The sequence below is a fragment of the Antedon mediterranea genome, chromosome 8, assembly GCF_964355755.1.
Source record: "Antedon mediterranea chromosome 8, ecAntMedi1.1, whole genome shotgun sequence".
Taxonomy (NCBI): Eukaryota; Metazoa; Echinodermata; class Crinoidea; order Comatulida; family Antedonidae; genus Antedon; species Antedon mediterranea.
The window spans coordinates 289,957-312,828 of NC_092677.1; the positions used below are offsets into that span (position 1 = coordinate 289,957).

Here is a 22,872-nt window from a genome sequence, read left to right on the forward strand (position 1 = left end):
CAGTCTATTTACAAAGCAATTTATAACCCACGTGCACAACAGTACGAAAGATCAGTGATTTGAACTAAAAGTTGATGTTACTGTTGTTTTATTAAACTACAATCGAATTGAATGAATGAATGAGCCACTACATAGATAATCCACTTAATACATATATGTAGCCAAATGTGAGGCAATACAATACAGAATAATCATTTTGAATGAAAATTACTTAATCCCCAATAATGCAACTTAAACTTATGGGATCCGTCAAAGGCAGGCAATCTGACAACAGGATGTTGAGCTCTGAAGACCAAAGTTTGCATGTGGCTGCGATACGACAGTTCCACGGCCCTCTGCGCGCCTACATAGTACAGTACTGTTGGTATTTGTCGCAGCCAGACATAAGATCAAATACTTGTTACGAGTTCTTATGTTGGCAAGGCGAGCTCAGTGTTGTTAGATTGCCTTGGTCAAAGTAAGGCTGAAAAGGGGGGCGTGCTGCCACACCAGCCATTCCCTTACGTTGACTCTTTTCATCGGGTTCGTATAAATCATCACATAATTAAACAAATTGTATTTTAAATGATGCCTAAAAAGAGAAACTTCGCCACAACAAATCGTAACAAAATAACGTGTCGTATTGAAGTAGCAACATAAAAATGCAACATAACAAAAACTTGATGTTTGTTAATGATTGGTTATACACAAAATCCATGTTTTGGAGATCAAGAATGTTACGTCACCAAACCCACTTTCACTCATATCGAAGTCCATACACTATTAACGTTGTTTCATCTTGTTCTATGGTGGTCGAAGTCGATTTGCATGAGTGGTTATGAACACGTGTTTAACGCATTTCCCACGCGCGCAAGACAGTAGTGGAGACGAAATTTGAATACGCATGCGCACAAACTGACGTTTTTGATTCGTGCAAAGGCGGGACGTCCGCCGGAGATGGTAAACAGACCATGATAACGCAAGCGACGGCATCACAGCATTTAAACTTACCGCGCTCAAAACTTGATCAGTGCATGGTCCTATCAATGCATAGAAGTTATAAAATTAACACGAAGTGTAAGTAAGAGGCCTATAGGATAGAGCTCGGAATGGGCGAATAGTGAGTATAAGAGGCCTATAGGATAGAGCTCGGAATGGGCGAATAGTGAGTATTAAAGAGGCCTATAGGATAGAGCTCGGAATGGGCGAATAGTGAGTATAAGAGGCCTATAGGATAGAGCTCGGAATGGGCGAATAGTGAGTATAAGAGACCTATAGGATAGAGCTCGGAATGGGCGAATAGTGAGTATAAGAGGCCTATAGGATAGAGCTCGGAATGGGCGAATAGTGAGTATAAGAGACCTATAGGATAGAGCTCGGAATGGGCGAATAGTGAGTATAAGAGGCCTATAGGATAGAGCTCGGAATGGGCGAATAGTGAGTATAAGAGGCCTATAGGATAGAGCTCGGAATGGGCGAATAGTGAGTATAAGAGGCCTATAGGATAGAGCTCGGAATGGGCGAATAGTGAGTATAAGAGACCTATAGGATAGAGCTCGGAATGGGCGAATAGTGAGTATAAGAGACCTATAGGATAGAGCTCGGAATGGGCGAATGGTGAGTATAAGAGGCCTATAGGATAGAGCTCGGAATGGGCGAATAGTGAGTATAAGAGGCCTATAGGATAGAGCTCGGAATGGGCGAATTAGTGAGTATAAGAGGCCTATAGGATAGAGTTCGGAATGGGCGAATAGTGAGTATAAGAGGCCTATAGGATAGAGTTCGGAATGGGCGAATAGTGAGTATAAGAGGCCTATAGGATAGAGCTCGGAATGGGCGAATAGTGAGTATAAGAGGCCTATAGGATAGAGCTCGGAATGGGCGAATAGTGAGTATAAGAGGCCTATAGGATAGAGCTCGGAATGGGCGAATAGTGAGTATAAGAGGCCTATAGGATAGAGTTCGGAATGGGCGAATAGTGACTTCAAAGGTCATAGTTTTTTATTTTGGAATACCTTTTATCTGTATTATTTAAATACAGGTATAGATACAATATCTAAAATAATGAATGAATGAACTAACACTAGAAATAACAAAACGCAACTGTTGTGTATTGGCAGGTGTTTTGTGTTTGCTAATTATTTTGAGATTATTTATGGCAATTATAAGTTAAGTCTAAGCAATGAAGATGCTAAAACATAAGTATTTTTAGTATTTTTTTTATTATAACTACTGTGCAGTTGGCATGCTAATTGCAGCATAAACGCACATTACGTATTATTGGGAGAAACATTACAGCAAACATTTTGAAGATTGGTTCTCATTGGACGCAACGCAAGGTTGGTGTACGCGCAACGCAAAGGTGGCGTACGCGCAACGCAAGATTAGTGTACGCGCAACGCAAGGGTGGTGTGCGCGCAACGCAATTCGGATGAGTCAGTGTCGTGATTGGTCAAATAACGTTGGGCTTACATGTACGTCGTACGTCCTTGTGTTGCGTCTCTGTTGGGAACCAAGTTTATTGTTTATTTACCCAGCAATCGTTGAACGTTTCCATAATGAACGAACAAGTGACATATAATACACGCTCAATCAACGCCTACAATTACATAGCTACTACACACAGACATCCTAGTCTTCAAAATAACCAAATAATAATATAATTCCACAAAACTATTTTTGCAAATTAAAGTTAGTTCACAACGAAATAACGAAACTTTATATTTATGATGGTCTAAAGAGTATATGGATATCACTAGGATGTTGTATATGGGAATTAATTTCAATCCATTGAGCTGTAAATAATACATTTATAATTTAGTATAGCAAAATATATCAACTAACCATCATATTATGAGTTGTTGCCAAGATTACCATAAGCATAGTTGTTGTTGCTTATATACATACATATGCTATTCACCATAACTAAAATTCACACACAAAGACTAATACTATGTTTACCAAAAACAAGTCCACGTTCAATATCGACTGTACACAGTTGCTTTTTTAGACAAAAATCCTGATTTCCTTAATTTACAGATTTTTAAATTCAAGTCACATGATTTTCATGACAATTTATTGTTTCATAAATATATTGTATTGGCATAAATAAGTGTTATTACTGTTCTACACAATAAATACTGACATAACATATATTCATATTCATTCACAGATTATTGATAAACATACAGCAGAAGTCCAGCTCCTAATTGTTTAATACTCGGCATAAATTAGTATAAGCTTAATATAAAGCAATGAAGAAGGAGCATTTATAACTCTGGTTTATTATCTCTGGTGTTCAGTTGGGTAACAATTAAACATGCATTCTCAATCCTTCAATAAGCATCTTTATAAATCCTACCTAAATACAGTTGAAACAATTGCTACATATTAATAATTTTTATCCACCATTCTTTGTAACTACTTCTGGTGCAAAATGCAAAAAAACAGTAGACAGTTTGACAGGAAAAACAAGATATGGTTAGGCTGCACAACAAATAAAAATGAAATCATGCAATGATCATGTGAACAAAATGATGGTGCAGGTATTGGCTAGGTGACTAATATAATTGTTCAAGTTGATGACATGTGATGACCATGTGAACAAAACTGAATGCCAAGAACTGACCATGTGAACAACATGACATTGTCTTGACTTGATCATTTGACTAATGTAGGGTATCATTAATCTTTATTGCAACCGTAAATTTTCATTGCAACTGAAAAAAAACATCTTCTTTTCCAGTTTCACCACAGGTTACACTAGTAACTACTGCCTAGTTCATCTGTATTAGTTCCCTTTTACCTGTTTGGTTGAATTTTCAAACATTTCTCAGCGGACAGCTGAATATTTATTTTAAAATAATTCACAAGTAAACTTTTCTGGTCACACAGCTGCACTAACTGGTTTATGGATGTCACTTGATCGTGACCCCTTACTTCCTGTTGACTTTTGACCTAAGTTTGGCAATTCATCTGCTTTTCTGATGTTTCCTGAAGAAACAAGAATATCAATTTAAAATTTAAAAAATAAAATTCAGAAAAGAGATTAATGTGTGATTAAAACTGTTGAAACTGATATCATTATTATTTGATAATATTCTTGCTCTGCAAAACGAAATAAATACATCTTCATAAATCTGAATTTAACAATTTAGACAAACAAGGATTTAGAAACAAAATGTTTATTCTTGTACCCTTTGATTTAATGTTTGATAACAATGTACAAACATTCTAAGGGATGGTTATTACCTGTGCTAGCAGAGCGGCTTGGTGTATCACTAACTTCAATGAACAAACATTCTAAGGGATGGTTATTACCTGTGCTAGCAGAGCGGCTTGGTGTATCACTAACTTCAATGTACAAACATTCTAAGGGATGGTTATTACCTATACTAGCAGAGCGGCTTGGTGTATCACTAACTTCAATGTACAAACATTCTAAGGGATGGTTATTACCTATACTAGCAGAGCGGCTTGGTGTATCACTAACTTCAATGAACAAACATTCTAAGAGATGATTACCTGTGCTAGCAGAGCGGCTTGGTGTATCACTAACTTCCAGTTCACTAGGAGCCAACGACACAGACTGGTCCGATGAATCTAGGTCCCCTTGTGATGAATACTTCTTCTTGCGATCTTTTTTCAAAAAACTCAAAATACGTTTCTTCCGACTAGGTGACTTTTCTATTTAAATCAAACAGAAACAAAATTGTAACAACATTTTTTACAAATGATTATAAACAAATTTTTTAAAACAATTTTTAGTCGCGTGGACGCGACTCTATAGTTCACTATGTCGGTTGGTCGGTCGGTCTGGTATCACTATGCGTTTTAGCACGCGACTTATGGCTGTTGGCCTTGTTAATTTTTAAACATGTTTTCAACTTGTTACTTTTGATCACTTACTTTTATCTTTAGGTGGCAAGTCTAGAGTATTTGACCTCTCTTTCTTAGTTAAAGTCATTGATTCTGGTGATAATGGCTCCTGCTGACTTATAGAATCACTAGCTGTACTATGTCGCCTCTTTTCTTCTTTAGTACTTCTTTTAAATATGTTAAATCGTCTTTTACTTCGGTTTGGTGAAGCATCTAAAAGAAGTTCAATTTTTTTATTCTGTATAATAAGTTATCTCCGTTAAAAAGTTAAGATCTTTAGGTGAATTCTGTTTGGGATAACAACTCATTTTTCCAGTTGTCAATAGATTATTTATCAAAATGTAACAGCATTGTTAATTTAACAAATGAGATTTCAAATTCTTTCTTAGAAACTGGAGAAAGAAACTTAGTACTATAAGCAATTAAGTATTGGTAAAAGCTTGTAGTAGTATGTTGGTTACTTAAGCTGAACTTACCACGCTTAAATCCGTCACGTGAACCCAAAGAGTCTACTGGACTAGGAGGAGGCAACGTCAACGCTTCTTCAGTTGGCATCTTCATTGAAACAAGAAAAAAACAAGGAATTACAAACATATGTTTTTCTCAAATTGGCTAAATAAAAATAAATTCCTAATAGGAAAAGCAAAAACTCCTAAAATTCCTAGTGTTTAAAGTACTATTACAGTAAAACTTCCCCAATACTGGACACACTTGGGCTGGCCTAATATGTTTGGTTTTCAGGAAATTTGGGTATTCTATTCATAATGTGTTTTGGTGGTAAAATGGTAAAAAAGAATTTGGGAAATTTTGGACCTCAAGAAAAATCTGATTTTGGGAGAGTTTAGGTTTTCGGAGAGTGTGGTATTGGACGGGGCGACTGTACTTTAAAAGCTATGAAATTAGATTTTCAGTACCCTTGCTACGCCCTCTATGATCAGTGTGCTTTTCTTAGGCTGTGCACCCCCAGCAGACTCGTGGTCGCTCAAGTGTCGTATTGCTGCTTCTGTGATTGAATTATTTGATACATTTGGGTCAGTAACTGTTATTAACTCTGTAAATTAAAACAAAATAAGTTACTGAAATAAAAATAACAGTCTCTTTAATATGGGCACAATAGAGTATTATGTTGTATTACATGAATGCCATATATCTATGTTGAGACTGATTGCTGGTAATGGTAACATTCAATGTTTACAACATGGAGGAAATAATGTTGACACTAATGGTAATCTACAACATAGTGAATGTTGATAATGATGTTGACACCCATAGTAATCTATAAATCAAAAACACGAAAAAATGTGATGTGCCAATATATGGACATAATGATGTCACTACTGTATTTAAACATATCACTACCATATTTGGACACTGAATAAAATGAATGTGAAATACATTACATGTTACAATAATCTCTGATTGTTCAATGAAACAAAAATAATCATATGAACTTTGACCTATTGGAATGAGGATGAATGAAATTTAAATCATCTATATACCAGACCTTCAAAATAGCCTCCATTAGATGCTGAGGAGGAGGACCCTGTTGAATACAGCAATATAATGATATCGCAAAGTATAAATAAACAATTTGATCTTGGTAATACAAAGATACAACTTATTTCATTATATTTCACAAAAGTATCATTACTAATTATAGCATTTTTCTTTATAGTGCCGTTAAATAAGCAAATGGTTTAGGATAATGAATGATGTTATATTTTCAATGTTACCTGGAGTGTCCGCCAATGACCCTGCTAACTCACCCTCACCAACATTTGATGTTGTTACCACCTTAGTTGGTATATCTGAAAAAAAAAAGATGGTGCAACTATTAGGTCATAGGTCAAGTAGTTGTATACACAGCAAATTCTTTATTTGTAGGCGCATATTGTTCAACGTGGAAGAACTAGATATAAAAAAATAGTTTATAAATTCATTTTATTTGGGGTGGGGGATTGATGGGGTTAGTACAAGCCTTTAGCACTAGCCCTGCCCCCGCCACTTATTATGTTATTGCGTAATGATCAAGCATATGAACAAACATTATGCACTACATTCTGAATTTTTAAAATATTTTGAAAGCTATTTTCATTTTATGATCACAAAATAAGATACTGAAGAAAGCTGGTTAAAAATGGCATTAACAAACATTTACCAACATTTACCAAACATTTACAAATGTTCTTAAAATGAAGACATTAATAATGATTTAGCAACTTCAGATTAAAACGCCTTGAAAAATATATTTCATCATGTTGAAAAAGCGAGACATAGTGACGGCATAATTTGTAATTCAAGAAAAAACTGACGACATCTAATTGTATCATAAAACTGATGACATCACAATTCATAAAAGATGTCAGTAAAAATAATTGATGACATCATAAATAATGAATGACATCACAACTTACTGGTGCAATAAACATTGAAATAAAAAATAATTGATGAGATTATAAATAAATTCTGAAGGGAAATTACTGGAATCTTGACATTTATATTAGTTAATTAATTAGAGTGCAAAAAGTAAATATGCATTCTATCACTTATATAAACAAATGACTACAAACATCCTGAAATAATAAAAAAAAAATAAAAGTGAGATGGAATATATGTAACATTTAAATGTTTGTTAATAATATGATTATACAGCTACTATAAACAATATTATTTTACAATGTAAGAAACACTAAAGCAAAAGATGAATAATACTGACCCAGACATAATCCAGCCCCAAACTAATTAATTACAATCAATAATACTGACCCAGACATAATCCAGCCCCAAACTAATTAATTACAATCAATAATACTGACCCAGACATAATCCAGCCCCAAACTAATTAATTACAATCATTTTCATACAAACTCAAACATTTATAGTTCTAAAGCTCTGTTTACACTATCAAATTTATGCGACAAAAAATGTGATGTGTCCATAATATGGACATGATGATGTCATATCACTACCATATTTGGGCACATCACACTTTTTTGTCAAACTAGTTTGATAGTGTAGACAGAGCTTAAGGGTAGTATCAGGGAGGGTTTCATATCGGAGTCAGTAAGTAAAGATGCTGAAACATACAATTAGTATATATTAGTATTCATTCATTAACTACATTTGCATGCTAATTTTTCAATTTAATTATATATACACTATAAAAATGATATTTTAAAATTAGTGAGTGTTTTGTTTGTTAAGCTGTGTTTACACTATCAAACTTTATGTGACAAAAAATGTGGACACGATGATTTTTTTGTCAAATTAGATTGATAGTGTGGACAGAGCTTTAGTGATTATTGGTTGTACTAGTTAGGGTCAAATAGTGACTTTCTACTCAGGTCAATAGACTTATTTGTTTACAGCAACAGGGACAAATCACTTTACAAACCACTGGTATTAAATGTGATCACCCTCATTAGCTTTATACTACTAAATTATCAAATACTGTTTCAGTCAACACTTGTTGTGGTTATTCCTTACATAACTATGCATTTTAAAACTGTAATTATTATACATAAATATAATCAAAGTATAATTGCATAAAATTAATAAAAATATTAAAATCGATAAAGAAAACAGGACAAATATGCTATGAAACAAGTGGATATGATGCTGGTTGCCATGGTGAAACATGCAAATTAAATTTTACTAGGTTTTGTCGTTGCTTGCCTTGATATGTTGAGTGGTACCAAGAGGCAGGGCGTGTCACTGATGGATTAGTGCGAGGAAAGACTGCCAGAAAGAAAAACAACAACACACATTGTCAACATTTGACATGTTTACACAACACAGCACAACATATTAGATGGTTTCAACTTAACACGTTTAATGCCAACACTGTGACAGTTAACAGTAAAGCTCTGTCTACACTATCAAACTAGTTTGACAAAAAAAATGTGATGTTCCCAAATATGGTAGAGATAGAACATCATCGTGTCCATATATGGGCACATCACATTTTTTAGTTTGATAGTGTAGATAGAGCTTTAGAGGAAAAATGGCAAAATAAGCACTGTGGTCAAGAGTTGTCATAACAATATAGATTATCTGATGATAAAAATCCTAGAAAGTTGGAAGCCCTTTGCCATTTTTCCCTTGACTGTTAATAGCATTCTGTTTGATAAGTCCCAATAATTCTATCCTCCCACTCCTACCTCATTTAACAAATTGATTATGTTATCAAACAGCTACTTCACAGTGATACAGAGTCATACTGTTTACAACTATACACTGGGCCATTAACTTGAATCCCTTATACACTTATCATTGGCATGAAACGTGTTAAAATGTTATAAGAAACAATGAGCTGTAGTTAATGATAATTGAATTCTACGGTCGTAGTCCTAATACTTTGGGTCATTAGATAACGCCATTAAGGTATTACTCAACCATTAAAGTGATATTTTGCTACAGTATAGCCAACCCTTGATCATTACAATCATGCATGTACTGTTTTACCATGCAGCATTTTTGTTTATATAATACTAAACCCTATTCATGCATCTATTTTATTACCCTGGATGTATTTTGATTACCCTGGATGTATTTTGATTACCCTGGATGTATTTTGATTACCCTGGATGTATTTTGATTACCCTGGATGTATTTTGATTATCCTGGATGTATTTTACTTACCCTGGATGAATTTTAATTAACCTGGATGTATTTTGATTACCCTGGATGTATTTTGATTCGCAAGTACTCAGGATAGTGCAATGCAATCAATCATTTTTACTACCCTGAAAATATATGGGGTACTGTTGCAAACAGCATTAAGACTACCCTGGATAAATTATGACAGGACACATGCAACTATAGTATCATTATATCGTGGATAAATAGCCCATGCAATAGCATTATTGCTTAACTGAATAGATGTATTTAGTGTAGACTTAATTTAACATGCAAACAAGTATTTATTCTGCATTTAGCATAAATACGATTAAGATCCTAAAGTATTTGGTAGGAGGGTATACACATTATTTGTTAATACCATGGAAGCTGGGTTTGTATACAGAATAACAGTATATATCAGAATGCTTATAAAGATACTTCACAGATGGTAAAGTTCATGCAGGTTATTTAATGTATTTACTGTCACACAATGTTGAAAGCATTTGAAGTCTTTGTCAAACAATAATATATTAATAATACTCGTATGTATACACACCGATCTAGAATAACACAGTTTGTATATGAAACTAACATTAAAGTTAATGAATGTAATGTTTATTAGTGTGTAACTAAATTAAATTTGATAAAAGGTTTACAAAATAAAAACCTTTATGAACCAAATTTAAATAAGAACATACATATGAAACAAATAGAAATAGGTACCTAGATATTAACAGTATAACCAAGACCCTGGATATGAAAGATGTATAACCAAGACCCTGGATATGAAAGCTGTATAACTAAGAGCCTGGATATGAAAGATGTATAACTAAAGACCCTGGATATGAAAGATGTATAACTAAAGACCCTGGATATGAAAGATGTATAATTAAAAAAATTTAAAAAAGTAAACAATATTATGAAAGACCCCACTCATCCATACCATTACTGTTATAACTTAAATAGATCAGGTATTAGGCTATGACCTCCAAGAGCAAATCTTTGTAGAACTAGAAAATCCTTCGTTGTAAATAGCATTCATATTTTTAATTCTAATGTAAGACGATAATGCAATTTTTAAATAGTTTTACATTTTTAACAGTTTTTTTATTTTTAACTTTTTATCTTGTATTTTAATCTGTTATAATACTGCACGTTTTAAATTGTTGCAACATTTTTTATGTTTGTTTTTTATTGTTGTTTTAATCTACCAAGCAAAGTGAATTTCCATTTTTATGGACAAATAAAATTTCTTGAATCTTGAATTAAGACCCTAAATATGAATTAGTTTAAATAAGCCCCTGGATATCAACCGAAAGTGAATCCCTGGCCAATTGAAATCAAACAAATGTAGACCCTGGACACCAATCCACTATAAAATAAGCCCCTGGATATCAACTGAATTTTAATACCCTGGATATAAACCATACCCTGGATATATATAAACCATACCCTGGATATATATAAACCATACCCTGGATATATATAAACCATACCCTGGATATATATAAACCATACCCTGGATATATATAAACCATACCCTGGATATATATAAACCATACCCTGGATATATATAAACCATACCCTGGATATATATAAACCATACCCTGGATATAAACCATACCCTGGATATAAACCATACCCTGGATATATATAAACCATACCCTGGATATATATAAACCATACCCTGGATATATATAAACCATACCCTGGATATATATAAACCATACCCTGGATATATATAAACCATACCCTGGATATAAACCATACCCTGGATATAAACCATACCATTTTGATTTCCTTTAAGAGAGGTTCTTGGTTTTGCAGTAGTTGTTGTCACTGTTGTAATGACAGTACCATCTGATGCAATTGTGCGTTGTGTTGATATCTTCTTTGACGGGGATGCTGCAGGCTTTATTGATGCACTCACAGATTCCAAAGGTTCAGCATATTCCATGAATAAAAACTATCAACACAAATAAACAATATAAAATAGTTTTCGGTGCATTTTCAGCAAATATGTGTACCTTGTAGAGCATGTTGATTTTAGGCTACACTGTTAGTTACAATCTAGATTATATTGAGACATTCTGATGACCTAATCAAAGTTTGACTCCAGTCAAAAAAATAAATTGGTCAAAAAAGGATTTGATCGAACAACAATAATATGTTGATAATTCATTCAATAGGAAAGAAACAACAACTATATCAAAGAAATAAAGTAACCAAGGTCTAAACAACATTAATGTTTTTGTAATAGTAAACATTTAACTTCATTTATGAAGATACCCAATGAGAGTATTTGATTTATCTTTATTCATTATTATTTATAATTAATAAAAATGTACAATGCACATACAACTCTATACTGTTTAATGCATGGTGGTAATTTTATTTAAAATGCTTAAAATTCTGTGTACTTTCACATAAAACACTATACCTCAACAGTTATTGAGCCTTTAACTGTATCATCGGGTCCACCCCTGCCCTGTAATAGAATAATCTGTCTAGTGCTAGGATTACGTTTAAGATTTTCCAAATGAACTTCAGCCCCACCAAGGAAGTCATCTGTAAAAAAACAAAAGAATTCTTGTTAACAAGTATATTCTACTACATCAATTATTATTCAATATTTAAAAACATTATTTTCACTCCTTCCTTATAATGGAACAGTCATGTCTACTGGTTAGTAGAAAGACAGTTCAACCTAAAAATAGTAGTCATGTCTACTGGTTAGTAGAAAGACAGTTCAACCTAAAAATAGCAGTCATGTCTACTGGTTAGTAGAAAGACAGTTCAACCTAAAAATAGTAGTCATGTCTACTGGTTAGTAGAAAGACAGTTCAGTTCAACCTAAAAATAGTATTTCATGTCTACTGGTTAGTAGAAAGACAGTTCAACCTAAAAATAGTATTTCATGTCTACTGGTTAGTAGAAAGACAGTTCAACCTAAAAATAGTATTTCATGTCTACTGGTTAGTAGAAAGACAGTTCAACCTAAAAATAGTAGTCATGTCTACTGGTTAGTAGAAAGACAGTTCAACCTAAAAATAGTAGTCATGTCTACTGGTTAGTAGAAAGACAGTTCAACCTAAAAATAGTAGTCATGTCTACTGGTTAGTAGAAAGACAGTTCAACCTAAAAATAGTAGTCATGTCTACTGGTTAGTAGAAAGACAGTTCAACCTAAAAATAGTAGTCATGTCTACTGGTTAGTAGAAAGACAGTTCAACCTAAAAATAGTAGTCATGTCTACTGGTTAGTAGAAAGACAGTTCAACCTAAAAATAGTAGTCATGTCTACTGGTTAGTAGAAAGACAGTTCAACCAAAAAATAGTAGTCATGTCTACTGGTTAGTAGAAAGACAGTTCAACCTAAAAATAGTAGTCATGTCTACTGGTTAGTAGAAAGACAGTTCAACCTAAAAATAGTAGTCATGTCTACTGGTTAGTAGAAAGACAGTTCAACCTAAAAATAGTAGTCATGTCTACTGGTTAGTAGAAAGACAGTTCAACCTAAAAATAGTAGTCATGTCTACTGGTTAGTAGAAAGACAGTTCAACCTAAAAATAGTAGTCATGTCTACTGGTTAGTAGAAAGACAGTTCAACCTAAAAATAGTAGTCATGTCTACTGGTTAGTAGAAAGACAGTTCAACCTAAAAATAGTAGTCATGTCTACTGGTTAGTAGAAAGACAGTTCAACCTAAAAATAGTATTTCATGTCTACTGGTTAGTAGAAAGACAGTTCAACCAAAAAATAGTAGTCATGTCTACTGGTTAGTAGAAAGACAGTTCAACCAAAAAATAGTAGTCATGTCTACTGGTTAGTAGAAAGACAGTTCAACCTAAAAATAGTAGTCATGTCTACTGGTTAGTAGAAAGACAGTTCAACCTAAATATAGTAGTCATGTCTACTGGTTAGTAGAAAGACAGTTCAACCTAAAAATAGTAGTCATGTCTACTGGTTAGTAGAAAGACAGTTCAACCTAAAAATAGTAGTCATGTCTACTGGTTAGTAGAAAGACAGTTCAACCTAAAAATAGTAGTCATGTCTACTGGTTAGTAGAAAGACAGTTCAACCTAAATATAGTAGTCATGTCTACTGGTTAGTAGAAAGACAGTTCAACCTAAAAATAGTAGTCATGTCTACTGGTTAGTAGAAAGACAGTTCAACCTAAAAATAGTAGTCATGTCTACTGGTTAGTAGAAAGACAGTTCAACCTAAAAATAGTAGTCATGTCTACTGGTTAGTAGAAAGACAGTTCAACCTAAAAATAGTAGTCATGTCTACTGGTTAGTAGAAAGACAGTTCAACCTAAAAATAGTAGTCATGTCTACTGGTTAGTAGAAAGACAGTTCAACCTAAAAATAGTAGTCATGTCTACTGGTTAGTAGAAAGACAGTTCAACCTAAAAATAGCAGTCATGTCTACTGGTTAGTAGAAAGACAGTTCAACCTAAAATAGTGCAATAAATATAAAAAATAAATGCATCTCACCAGCATGATCACGGTCGTAAACTTCAAATTTCAGATAAAGACTGTCTTCATTTAAATCACTGCAGAAAAAGAAGTGTTTTTACAATAAATACTCTCATTTCTCCCACTATTTCCATTTTGGAAATCAGACATTTGTCATACTTTACTTATTATATACAGTCAACTCCTCCAATACCGGACTCTTTAAAAACTGGAAACTCTCGAACTTTTCACACGATTTAAAAGGTACCAAATTCTTTTTTAACATGAAAAACACATAATACTAACATTTCTAGAAAACCAAACACATTAGACCAGGTCAAGCATGTCTGGGAATGATCTTCCTAGTGTACAGGTGTAACTTTCGTAATATTTCAGAACTTACAAAAGAAAATGTTCATCCCAAAATGGATTGCTAGATCCTTTGATGACGGTGGTTTTGTGCTTTTGTAGCGGGCAATCTACTTCAACTACACAGTACGGGTCACTGCCTGTTGCTCCATCACGATCTCGTAAACCGTTTGCTTTGATAACTAGAGTTAAAAGAAAATACATGATAAATTGTGACTTAGTGGTTATGATGCTTGGGTTTAAGTCCTGTCATGTTAGGATGACAAATTACAACTCCTCTCCCAACGACTTTGTTTATGTAGAGTATCTTGTGTAAATATGTTTGTTAAGAAAGATAGTGAATGAATTCACTTATGGTTATCCTTGTCAATTTGCCTAAATATAAATAAGATGATACAGGTGTACTGTACTAACTATATGTTATCATACTGGACAATTAATAGATACAGTAATGGTTATCAGGCTAAACATGTACTATCAAGCACTACACAAATTTGGAATAACTCTATGACCAGAGGACTGAAACTGATTATCATTACCTTTGACCATAAGTCTGCGTCCCATACTTCTTGGTGGTTTTGAAGGAGCTCCATTAGTAAACATTGAACTAATGTCATTCTGAAACATTAACCAATTCAAATGTTGTTACACATTTAACAAAAAAACCCTAAAACATTTTGAAATATATATCACTATAGTTATAATATGATTACAGCACATTATTCATTATTTGGTGGTATAATGTAAACTTAAATTAAACTAAATAAAATATTTACAATTAGCAAATGGCACATCTTGTTATGATCAATCCATGTGAACACGAGTTAACTTTTGGGAGCCAATGGAAAATCTATCTAACATTGTCATTATGGGCTGAAACTACAGATGTAAATATGCGGTCTTAGTACACACTGCAGAAGCACTAAATCACTAAGCAAGACTACTAATATAAGTACTAAGTTGGTGTTAGGACTACCAGATACTGGTAACACTAGTAAGGTGGTGGTGACCAATTCAAACAACACCAGTAAGTCTAGTAAACGGTGTAGGACTACCAGATACTAGTAACACTAGTAAGGTGGTGGTGACCAATGCAAACAACACCAGTAAGTCTAGTAAACGGTGTAGGACTACTAAACACCATGCATCAGGATTGGATAAGACCTTACCTACCAACGTAGGAACTCGCTTGGTAACTATGGCCCGTAACTAGAAATGAGCAAAGGGAGGCAATAGGCAGGGTAAACTTGTTTATTAATTATTGCTACACAAACAGCAACCAATACTAGCCAAGCAATTAAGATTGGTGATGATGATGAAGATGACTGGTAAAAAAATTTAATGTGCCCATATATGGACATGGTGATGTCATATAACTACCATATTAGGGTGTATCACTACCATATTTGGGCACATAACACATTTTTTTTGTCAAACTAGTTTGATAGTGTAGACAGAGCTTAAAAGATGATATTTGATAATCGTCAATGATATGTCAAACCTGTGTCTGGTCTCAAACAAAGCAATTAGGTGTGTGGTGCATTTACAATATATTTATATTTTTTACTTAATAGTAAATACAGTAGATATATTTTACAAAACCCTTTTAGAATCTTCCAGTTTACCTCTTAAGACACAATATTCAAATCATCATTCCGAATAATTATATTCATAATTATCATTATATAAATTAACATATATCTATGACATATTAGTAATCTCTTTTAATAAAGTCAGAAGTATTCCAAAAAAGTAGTATGCATAAACTTACCACTGGTATAAACCCAGACGTTAAGTGAACACTTGCAGATGAGGTACATAACATTGAATCATTAGCCAGTGCAATGGTTGGAATAGTCAATGTTGTACAGGCTCCGATTAATGAACCTTTAATCACATCTTCCACCACTGTCATATCAACTGTCTCTCCCTAATACAAAGAAACATTGCTAGGATATTAAATCAATCCATTAAAAAAAAAAAACCTTGTAAACATTTATTTTAGTTTGGTCATTATCATATCTAATTTTAATATAATAATGATCATATGGCTTTGTTGAAATCTGACATCGATAATGGAACACATACTGTACCTTGCTAACGTTCTGTGGTCTAACATTAAGTATAATGTTTGGTTTTCCATCAAAGCTCCCAGTAACTACAACTTGTTCACTGGCACACTGCACACGAAATTGTATCTGACAGATAATTTAATTTTGTTCACAATTAAAAAAAACACACTTTCTTTTGAGATGTTTTACTGTTTTTTTACTCCCTCTGGGAAGCATGGGATGTTTATCCAGGTAAGCTAGGTACAAAATACTAGACGATCAATTTTCAAATTACATTCATTGAATAAGAAACATTTGACATACAATTTTAAACATAAAAACACATCACAAAAGTCATTACGAGCATACAAACTAACTTGCAAAGAAATAAAATATTGCTTACAGCCTCAAGCAATGTTCTTTAGTAAAATGTAAGTTGTTTAACATTATATATTCAATTTTATTTGGAAAACTGTGTTACAGTATAGTATTTATTGAAATTTAAAGAATGTCTTTTTCATCTCTCTTATCATTTTCCACTTTAATGATCCACTTGACATTTATTTATTTCGTGAACCCAATCACGTGGATTTTTAAATTATTTATGTTCTTTACTTCTCTTGACGAGGTTAAAGTATTTAATTAATTAGCTGATAAGCTTACTTACTATCAACACAATGGATTGTTCTGTTTAATTAATTAGCTGACAAGCTTACTTACTATCAACACAATGGAATCTTGTTCTGTTTTAGAAATTGTCTGTATATTATTATTGTTAATGGGTTGTATATCATGTTTAATATCGTGATACTTTGACACACCTTTCATAGATTGAGTGAAAAAGTGATGATTGAAAAATTATGTACAGCATGTAAATAAATATTATTGTTCTTAATGAAGTATAAAAGTGTTGCTGAATGACGAACTAAAAACAATGCAAATATTAAACATGCTCCATGTTAATAAAACCTTTGTAAATTCCTTTAGTAAAACAAAAGAATGAAGAAAATAAACAAACCTCTATTTTGAGCTGAGATCATAAAAAGTGCAGCATAGAATTACAAACCGTAAAAGGACAATAATTAGTGATGTCTTAATTTATAGAAAAACATATAAGTACGCAAGCTTTGAATAAAGAGGACAGACAAGCAAACAGCCAAGATGTGAGACAAGATGAGTGAAGACATTTTCACCATGATAATATTGGTTCGTACATGAAAAAAAGTACTATTCAACGATCGTTTAATAGTGTGTACTATTGCACGCCATGTGATCCACATTTGTCCAATTAAATGACAGGAATTTATTTAGGTGTTATATAATATTGGTTGATTGATGTTGACAGAACAGACTGACATTTTAATGCAGCTTAAATGAAGTTATGAACTACTATTTTATTTTGACGGACAATTAATACTATTTGTTAGCGATCTCCTGGATATACACCTGTGATATTATATTAATATTAATGGTCCACACGGCTACTAATTCTATATAAATGATGATTCTATGTTGTACAAAATAAGAGGGTAGACAGGTACTAGAGAGTATATAATGCGAGTGTGTTAACACAAGTGGGTATTATGTGAAATGAACAGAAAACAGAGAAAAATATGATATATTATTAACATAAATTATTTTATACTAGCAAGGTTACACTGCACTATGGTTACAGATTAGGTTTTACAAGAAAAAAAATGCTTATTATTAATATATGATGATTTTTACCAAAAGGTAAGTATGGTATAATGGTTGGATGACATTGACAGAATAAAGGTAAGTATGGTATAATGGTTGGATGACATTGACAGAATAAAAGAATAACAATGATACAGAATATGAAACAAAAACAGTAGACAATGTTTATATTGGATCAATGCTGAACAGTATTCATTCAGAATTCTCATTTTTCATAGCAATTTGTACAGTATACAGGTATACCATGTATAAGTTTCAACAATTTTGTGACAATATTTCCACAAACCTCTTTAATTCGTATACAGTACTACATTTGTACTGTATATGCGCACATATTATATTTTTTTTAACAATATGAATCAGTGATAAAAAGAATGAGAATTATAAAAATAAACATTATTTCTCTACATAATAATTCAATGTCTGCTATTCTTTTATAAGGAAGTTTGCTTGTGAAATAAATACCTTGCCAGTGAGTTCTTTAATGTTGACCTCACAAGTTGTAAGCTTCATTGTAGCCGGTGTGTTTTGAGTTGCAAATGCAACTAAAGCAATATCTTTAGCTTCTACAATGCATGATATAGTCTGAAAAATAATAATTTACCTTTTGAAAAATTATTAAAAGTGAAGACTCCTAATAAGATTTTATTTCATTTAAAAAAATTTAATTGTAGTTTGTACAGTATATTAAAGAGAGATATTTTTTATCTGTTTTATTTACATATGTCTCAAAGTATTTCATATGACTTGATATGAATATTCATGAGCCTATTCTATGCAGTAACATTAAATTAAATTCAAGCATAAGTGACATTGGTTTTTACATTCATGACATGCTTTCATACATCACATCCACTACAGGAAGGTAGACTAGTTTGTCAGACATTGGTTTAACATTCCACCATACATCACATCCACTACAGGGAGGTAGACTAGTTTGTCAGACATTTGTGGCATGTACACAGTACAGATATACCCTACCCAACAAGCACATATAATTATGAATTCAAAGTATTGTCCCCCAAAACATGAAAAATAAAGAACTTTGAATAGGTCATTTTGTAGTTAATCACTTAAGTAGAAAAAAAATATTTTTTTACTTATAAAATGACAGCCAACTTGCTCTATTAGTTGCTTTATTGGTTGATTTAATAAAGTATTTTCAGGTAAATATTTTTTTCCAATCTAATCTAATCTAATCTAATCTTTGGCCAAAGTGAATAACTATGTGAGTGACAATAAAATGGCATACTCAACAAACAAATTAATTTTTTCAAAAGGACAATATATCCTAATGATGTTCAAAATCATATGTTTGATTTATAATGTATTACTTTTTAGCTTTCTACTTGATTGAATCAATATTTGTCATCATGCTTAAATTCACTTGTTATTCTTATTGATTATTATTTGGTTTCAAAGTTAACATTATTTGTAATTTGATACAAAGGTAATTAATAAATGATCACTGCTTGTTGTAATAATATACAATATTAACTGTTATCTAATTCAAACACAATGGTAAAATGCTGAGCAAAAAACCACATGGAATTTCTTAATTTAAAAAAGACCCATGATAGTAAACTTAAGCAATTTGTGTTAAAGTGTTAACAATATATTAATAATATTTCAAATAATATTTAATAATTCAAACACATCAATGTTGAAACATGTTGACCCTGGTACTCTATCTCTTCTTACACTATACCTGTGCTGAGCAAGGAACCACATAGACATGTTGACCCTGGTACTCTATCTCTTACACTATACCTGTGGTGAGCAAGGAACCACATAGACATGTTGACCCTGGTACTCTATCTCTTACACTATACCTGTGCTGAGCAAGGAACCACATAGACAATTTCTTAATTTAAAAAAAGGACCAATGGAGATGTTCCAATAAAGAAAAGTAAACTTAAACAATTTCCGAAAAGTGGTTTTAAAAAGTGTTAAAATAAATTTACCATCTGATCTCTCGGACCAGATTCCGTTTGAACGCAGCTAAACTTCGGCGGCAAGCTCCCAGCTTTTAATCGATCAAACGTAACTTGAACAGTACCCTGCAAAAACAAATGACTAATTTAAATATTCAAATAATAATTTCAAATATATTAAACTTAACTAAATGTTATTTTACTACACATTAACAATAACAGAAACTACTGTGGTAGATTATGTCAAAATTGGTTCCTCTACTATAATAAAGACTATTATTTTAATTCACAGAATATCATTGAAAGTCTGTACAATAAACAAAGAAAATAAAAAAAAAACATAAAAACCACAGATACAATAAATTACTAACATCATCCTAAAATGTGGTTTTGAAGCTTAGAACAATCCACATACTGTACAATATTTTCCTATGCCTTTAATTAGAAATCATGAAAAAAGTGTTTAAAGTAAACACGTAAATAAAATAAATTTGGATGAAATTGTACACACATCAAGAAGCCCGTCAAGAAGGCTCAATCATGCAGGGAAAAATACTCTACGGTTTAAAATAATATTCATAAAACACATTTTAAAAGGAAATTTCAGGATTAAATGCATGAAATATTTATATTAATAAATTTGAGAAGACAAATTGAATTTAAGAAGACGATTTGAAATATGTACTTAAAGTGTTTTACATCAGAAAAAAATTGTTTTTCTTTAACGACGACGACGTGTTAGTGCTACCTTAATGATCTTCCTGAGGTGGCAATAGAACATGTGACCAACAACAGGAAATTAAGACACGTCCTTAGATCTTTCCCTGCCGCGTTACTTAGAACACAAATGAACTTGGTTCATTCAATGAGCAGTATGATATAACGATGACTCATTAATATTAGTAATTCATTCAATGTCATTTTATATTATATTCAAATGTTCAATGCTAATGCTATCTTCAATTTTGTATTCTATAAATAGATAATTTAAATTAATACAATTCAAAATTATAAATTATATTATTCAAATTAACAAATTATATGATACAAATAGAACAAAACTTGTCAATTTATTGTAAAAAGTACAAATTTATAATTCTTTAATTGAAAAATTAGATGACAAATATCCTAATTAAATAAACAAATTAATGCATTCATTATCTTACAGTAGTTAGTGTTCAATATATTGAAATTTGTTTCAAAATAGTGCTTTAAAAAATGTATTAATTCAACATTGAATTACATGTCTAAATAATTGAAAAATTCAACAGATGAAATAAAATTATTATTAATAATATTACGTAGTATATTTATTAACAATGTGCTACATCTTGGATGAAATTATAAGAGTATTGTCATCTTACATCAGTATAATGTGTTGTTGTTTTTTATTTTGTTCTTTCCGCATTTTTACTACAGTTTACAGTATATATCCCCCGACACCTGCGATCTCATCATATGTCTATTCACCTAGTTGGAACCAGGAAACCAGATACTGGAAAGCATGGGCAATTTATGGGCACTCATAATAAAATAACCACACTATAACATACTTACTGTCGTACATAAATATTTAAAATAATTGGATGTCATGACAAGAAATAATTTTACGCATTTTATTTTGTTTTAATATGAAATGTTTTATCTTACCCCATGCTTTTTTGCTTGTTCATTCAATGCTTTCATCCAATTCGTTACAACCTCTGGTGTTTGTGTTTGGTGCATGTAGAACCAAGAAACAAGAGAGTTTATCCATTGGCATGGTTCGTCTAGGCCTAGGCCTCCAGCAGCCAAACCACCAGGTCGAGGCGAAGCCTGATTTCCCGTCAACGTTCTCGTAACAGCTTGGTCTTTTTCATCCTCGAAATCAACATTATCCTTCCTCTTTCGACGTTTAAAATCAGCTAACGACACAAAAGTTATAATTAGAAAACAAAAACATACAAAACCTAGAACAAAAATATCTATAACATCGACAGAGCCTGTTTGTATGTCTTCAGCTAAATCGCCGGCATACTCCGCCATATTATTGGCGATGTACACGGCTCGCACCGCTACACGGTCAGCGAATATTCGAAGTTGCTCAGTCATATTTGGAGAAAATAAATAGCTCATTATTCTTGACTAGGTGATCCAATTACGTCCTCCATAAATTGCAGTAACATAAAGGTCATTAGAAATGTTTTGATGAGCCGTCGCAAGTTTGAAATTCCAAGCGATCTACTTTAATCTCACTTAAAGTCTCAATGACACAGGCAACCGGCAAAAGCTAGGCCTATCCGCGATGTTCTCTGTCTCCTCGCGTCGCACCTTTTTCAAAGGACAAAAAATATCGATTTTCAACATTTCACACAAATTCGCGCAAACAAAGCAAAATCTAATATTATATTTGAAAAGCGTTTTCAAAACAAATATGATTATACTTTTTTATGAACATAAAATGTATGTGATGCTTACCGATGCTTTCATGCTGAGTATAAATTACCACGCAGGCCTACACATAAATATGCTAATTAAATCTAAAAGTACAGGTGTCATTTATTTTACTAAACACAAATGGGAGTTAGGCATAACTTTAGAATAGGGAATTCCTGCCTAAAAAATATTTGTATGGGTTATCAAGCGATGGCAGATTAGGCATATCTTATTATGTTTATACAGACTTTAGTTCAACACGGCACATCTGGCTAATTTCAATATTTAACATAACAATCATTATAATTATTATTAAAAAATGATTATTTTAACCCCACCAGTGACCAATCTAATAGTTCATGGTAAGTTTACTGTTCTCAATAAAAACATAATTTAATAATTAAATCATATATCATATAATTTCAAAGAACTACTTTTGTTTTTGCTGGTTTAAAACTCAATGAAAAAAAC

General features: G+C 32.4%; 1 protein-coding gene across 2 annotated transcripts; it reads right to left on the bottom strand.

Moving 5' to 3' along the window:
- Nucleotides 1-71: 71 nt before the first annotated feature.
- Nucleotides 72-22,274, bottom strand: LOC140057547 (C2 domain-containing protein 2-like). Of its 2 annotated transcripts, none has more exons than XM_072103261.1 (16): nucleotides 21,637-22,274; nucleotides 20,017-20,112; nucleotides 18,518-18,637; nucleotides 16,397-16,501; nucleotides 16,075-16,233; nucleotides 14,843-14,921; nucleotides 14,338-14,485; nucleotides 13,974-14,032; nucleotides 11,918-12,045; nucleotides 11,266-11,443; nucleotides 6,591-6,665; nucleotides 5,772-5,860; nucleotides 5,334-5,412; nucleotides 4,888-5,070; nucleotides 4,504-4,665; nucleotides 72-3,972 (listed from the first exon to the last, which is right to left on the bottom strand). In XM_072103261.1, the coding sequence occupies exons 1-16, from the start codon at nucleotides 22,099-22,101 to the stop codon at nucleotides 3,866-3,868; spliced, it is 2,232 nt and encodes a 743-aa protein (XP_071959362.1). In that variant the 5' UTR covers nucleotides 22,102-22,274; the 3' UTR covers nucleotides 72-3,865. The 2 variants fall into 2 exon arrangements, with proteins under 2 accessions (XP_071959362.1, XP_071959361.1); XM_072103260.1 differs by having other exon boundaries at nucleotides 5,772-5,908.
- Between the last annotated feature and the right edge of the window lie 598 nt (nucleotides 22,275-22,872).

Bases quoted from the DNA above. Each gene is read 5' to 3' on its own strand.
- LOC140057547 (XM_072103260.1), bottom strand. From the start codon at position 22,101: ATGAGCTATTTATTTTCTCCAAATATGACTGAGCAACTTCGAATATTC. The intron at 12,046-13,973 runs GTGAGATGCATT...GTTTTTTTACAG, and splicing joins TTACGACCGTGATCATGCTG to ATGACTTCCTTGGTGGGGCT. The intron at 5,413-5,771 runs GTACTGAAAATC...GTTTCAATGAAG, and splicing joins TCATAGAGGGCGTAGCAAGG to ATGCCAACTGAAGAAGCGTT.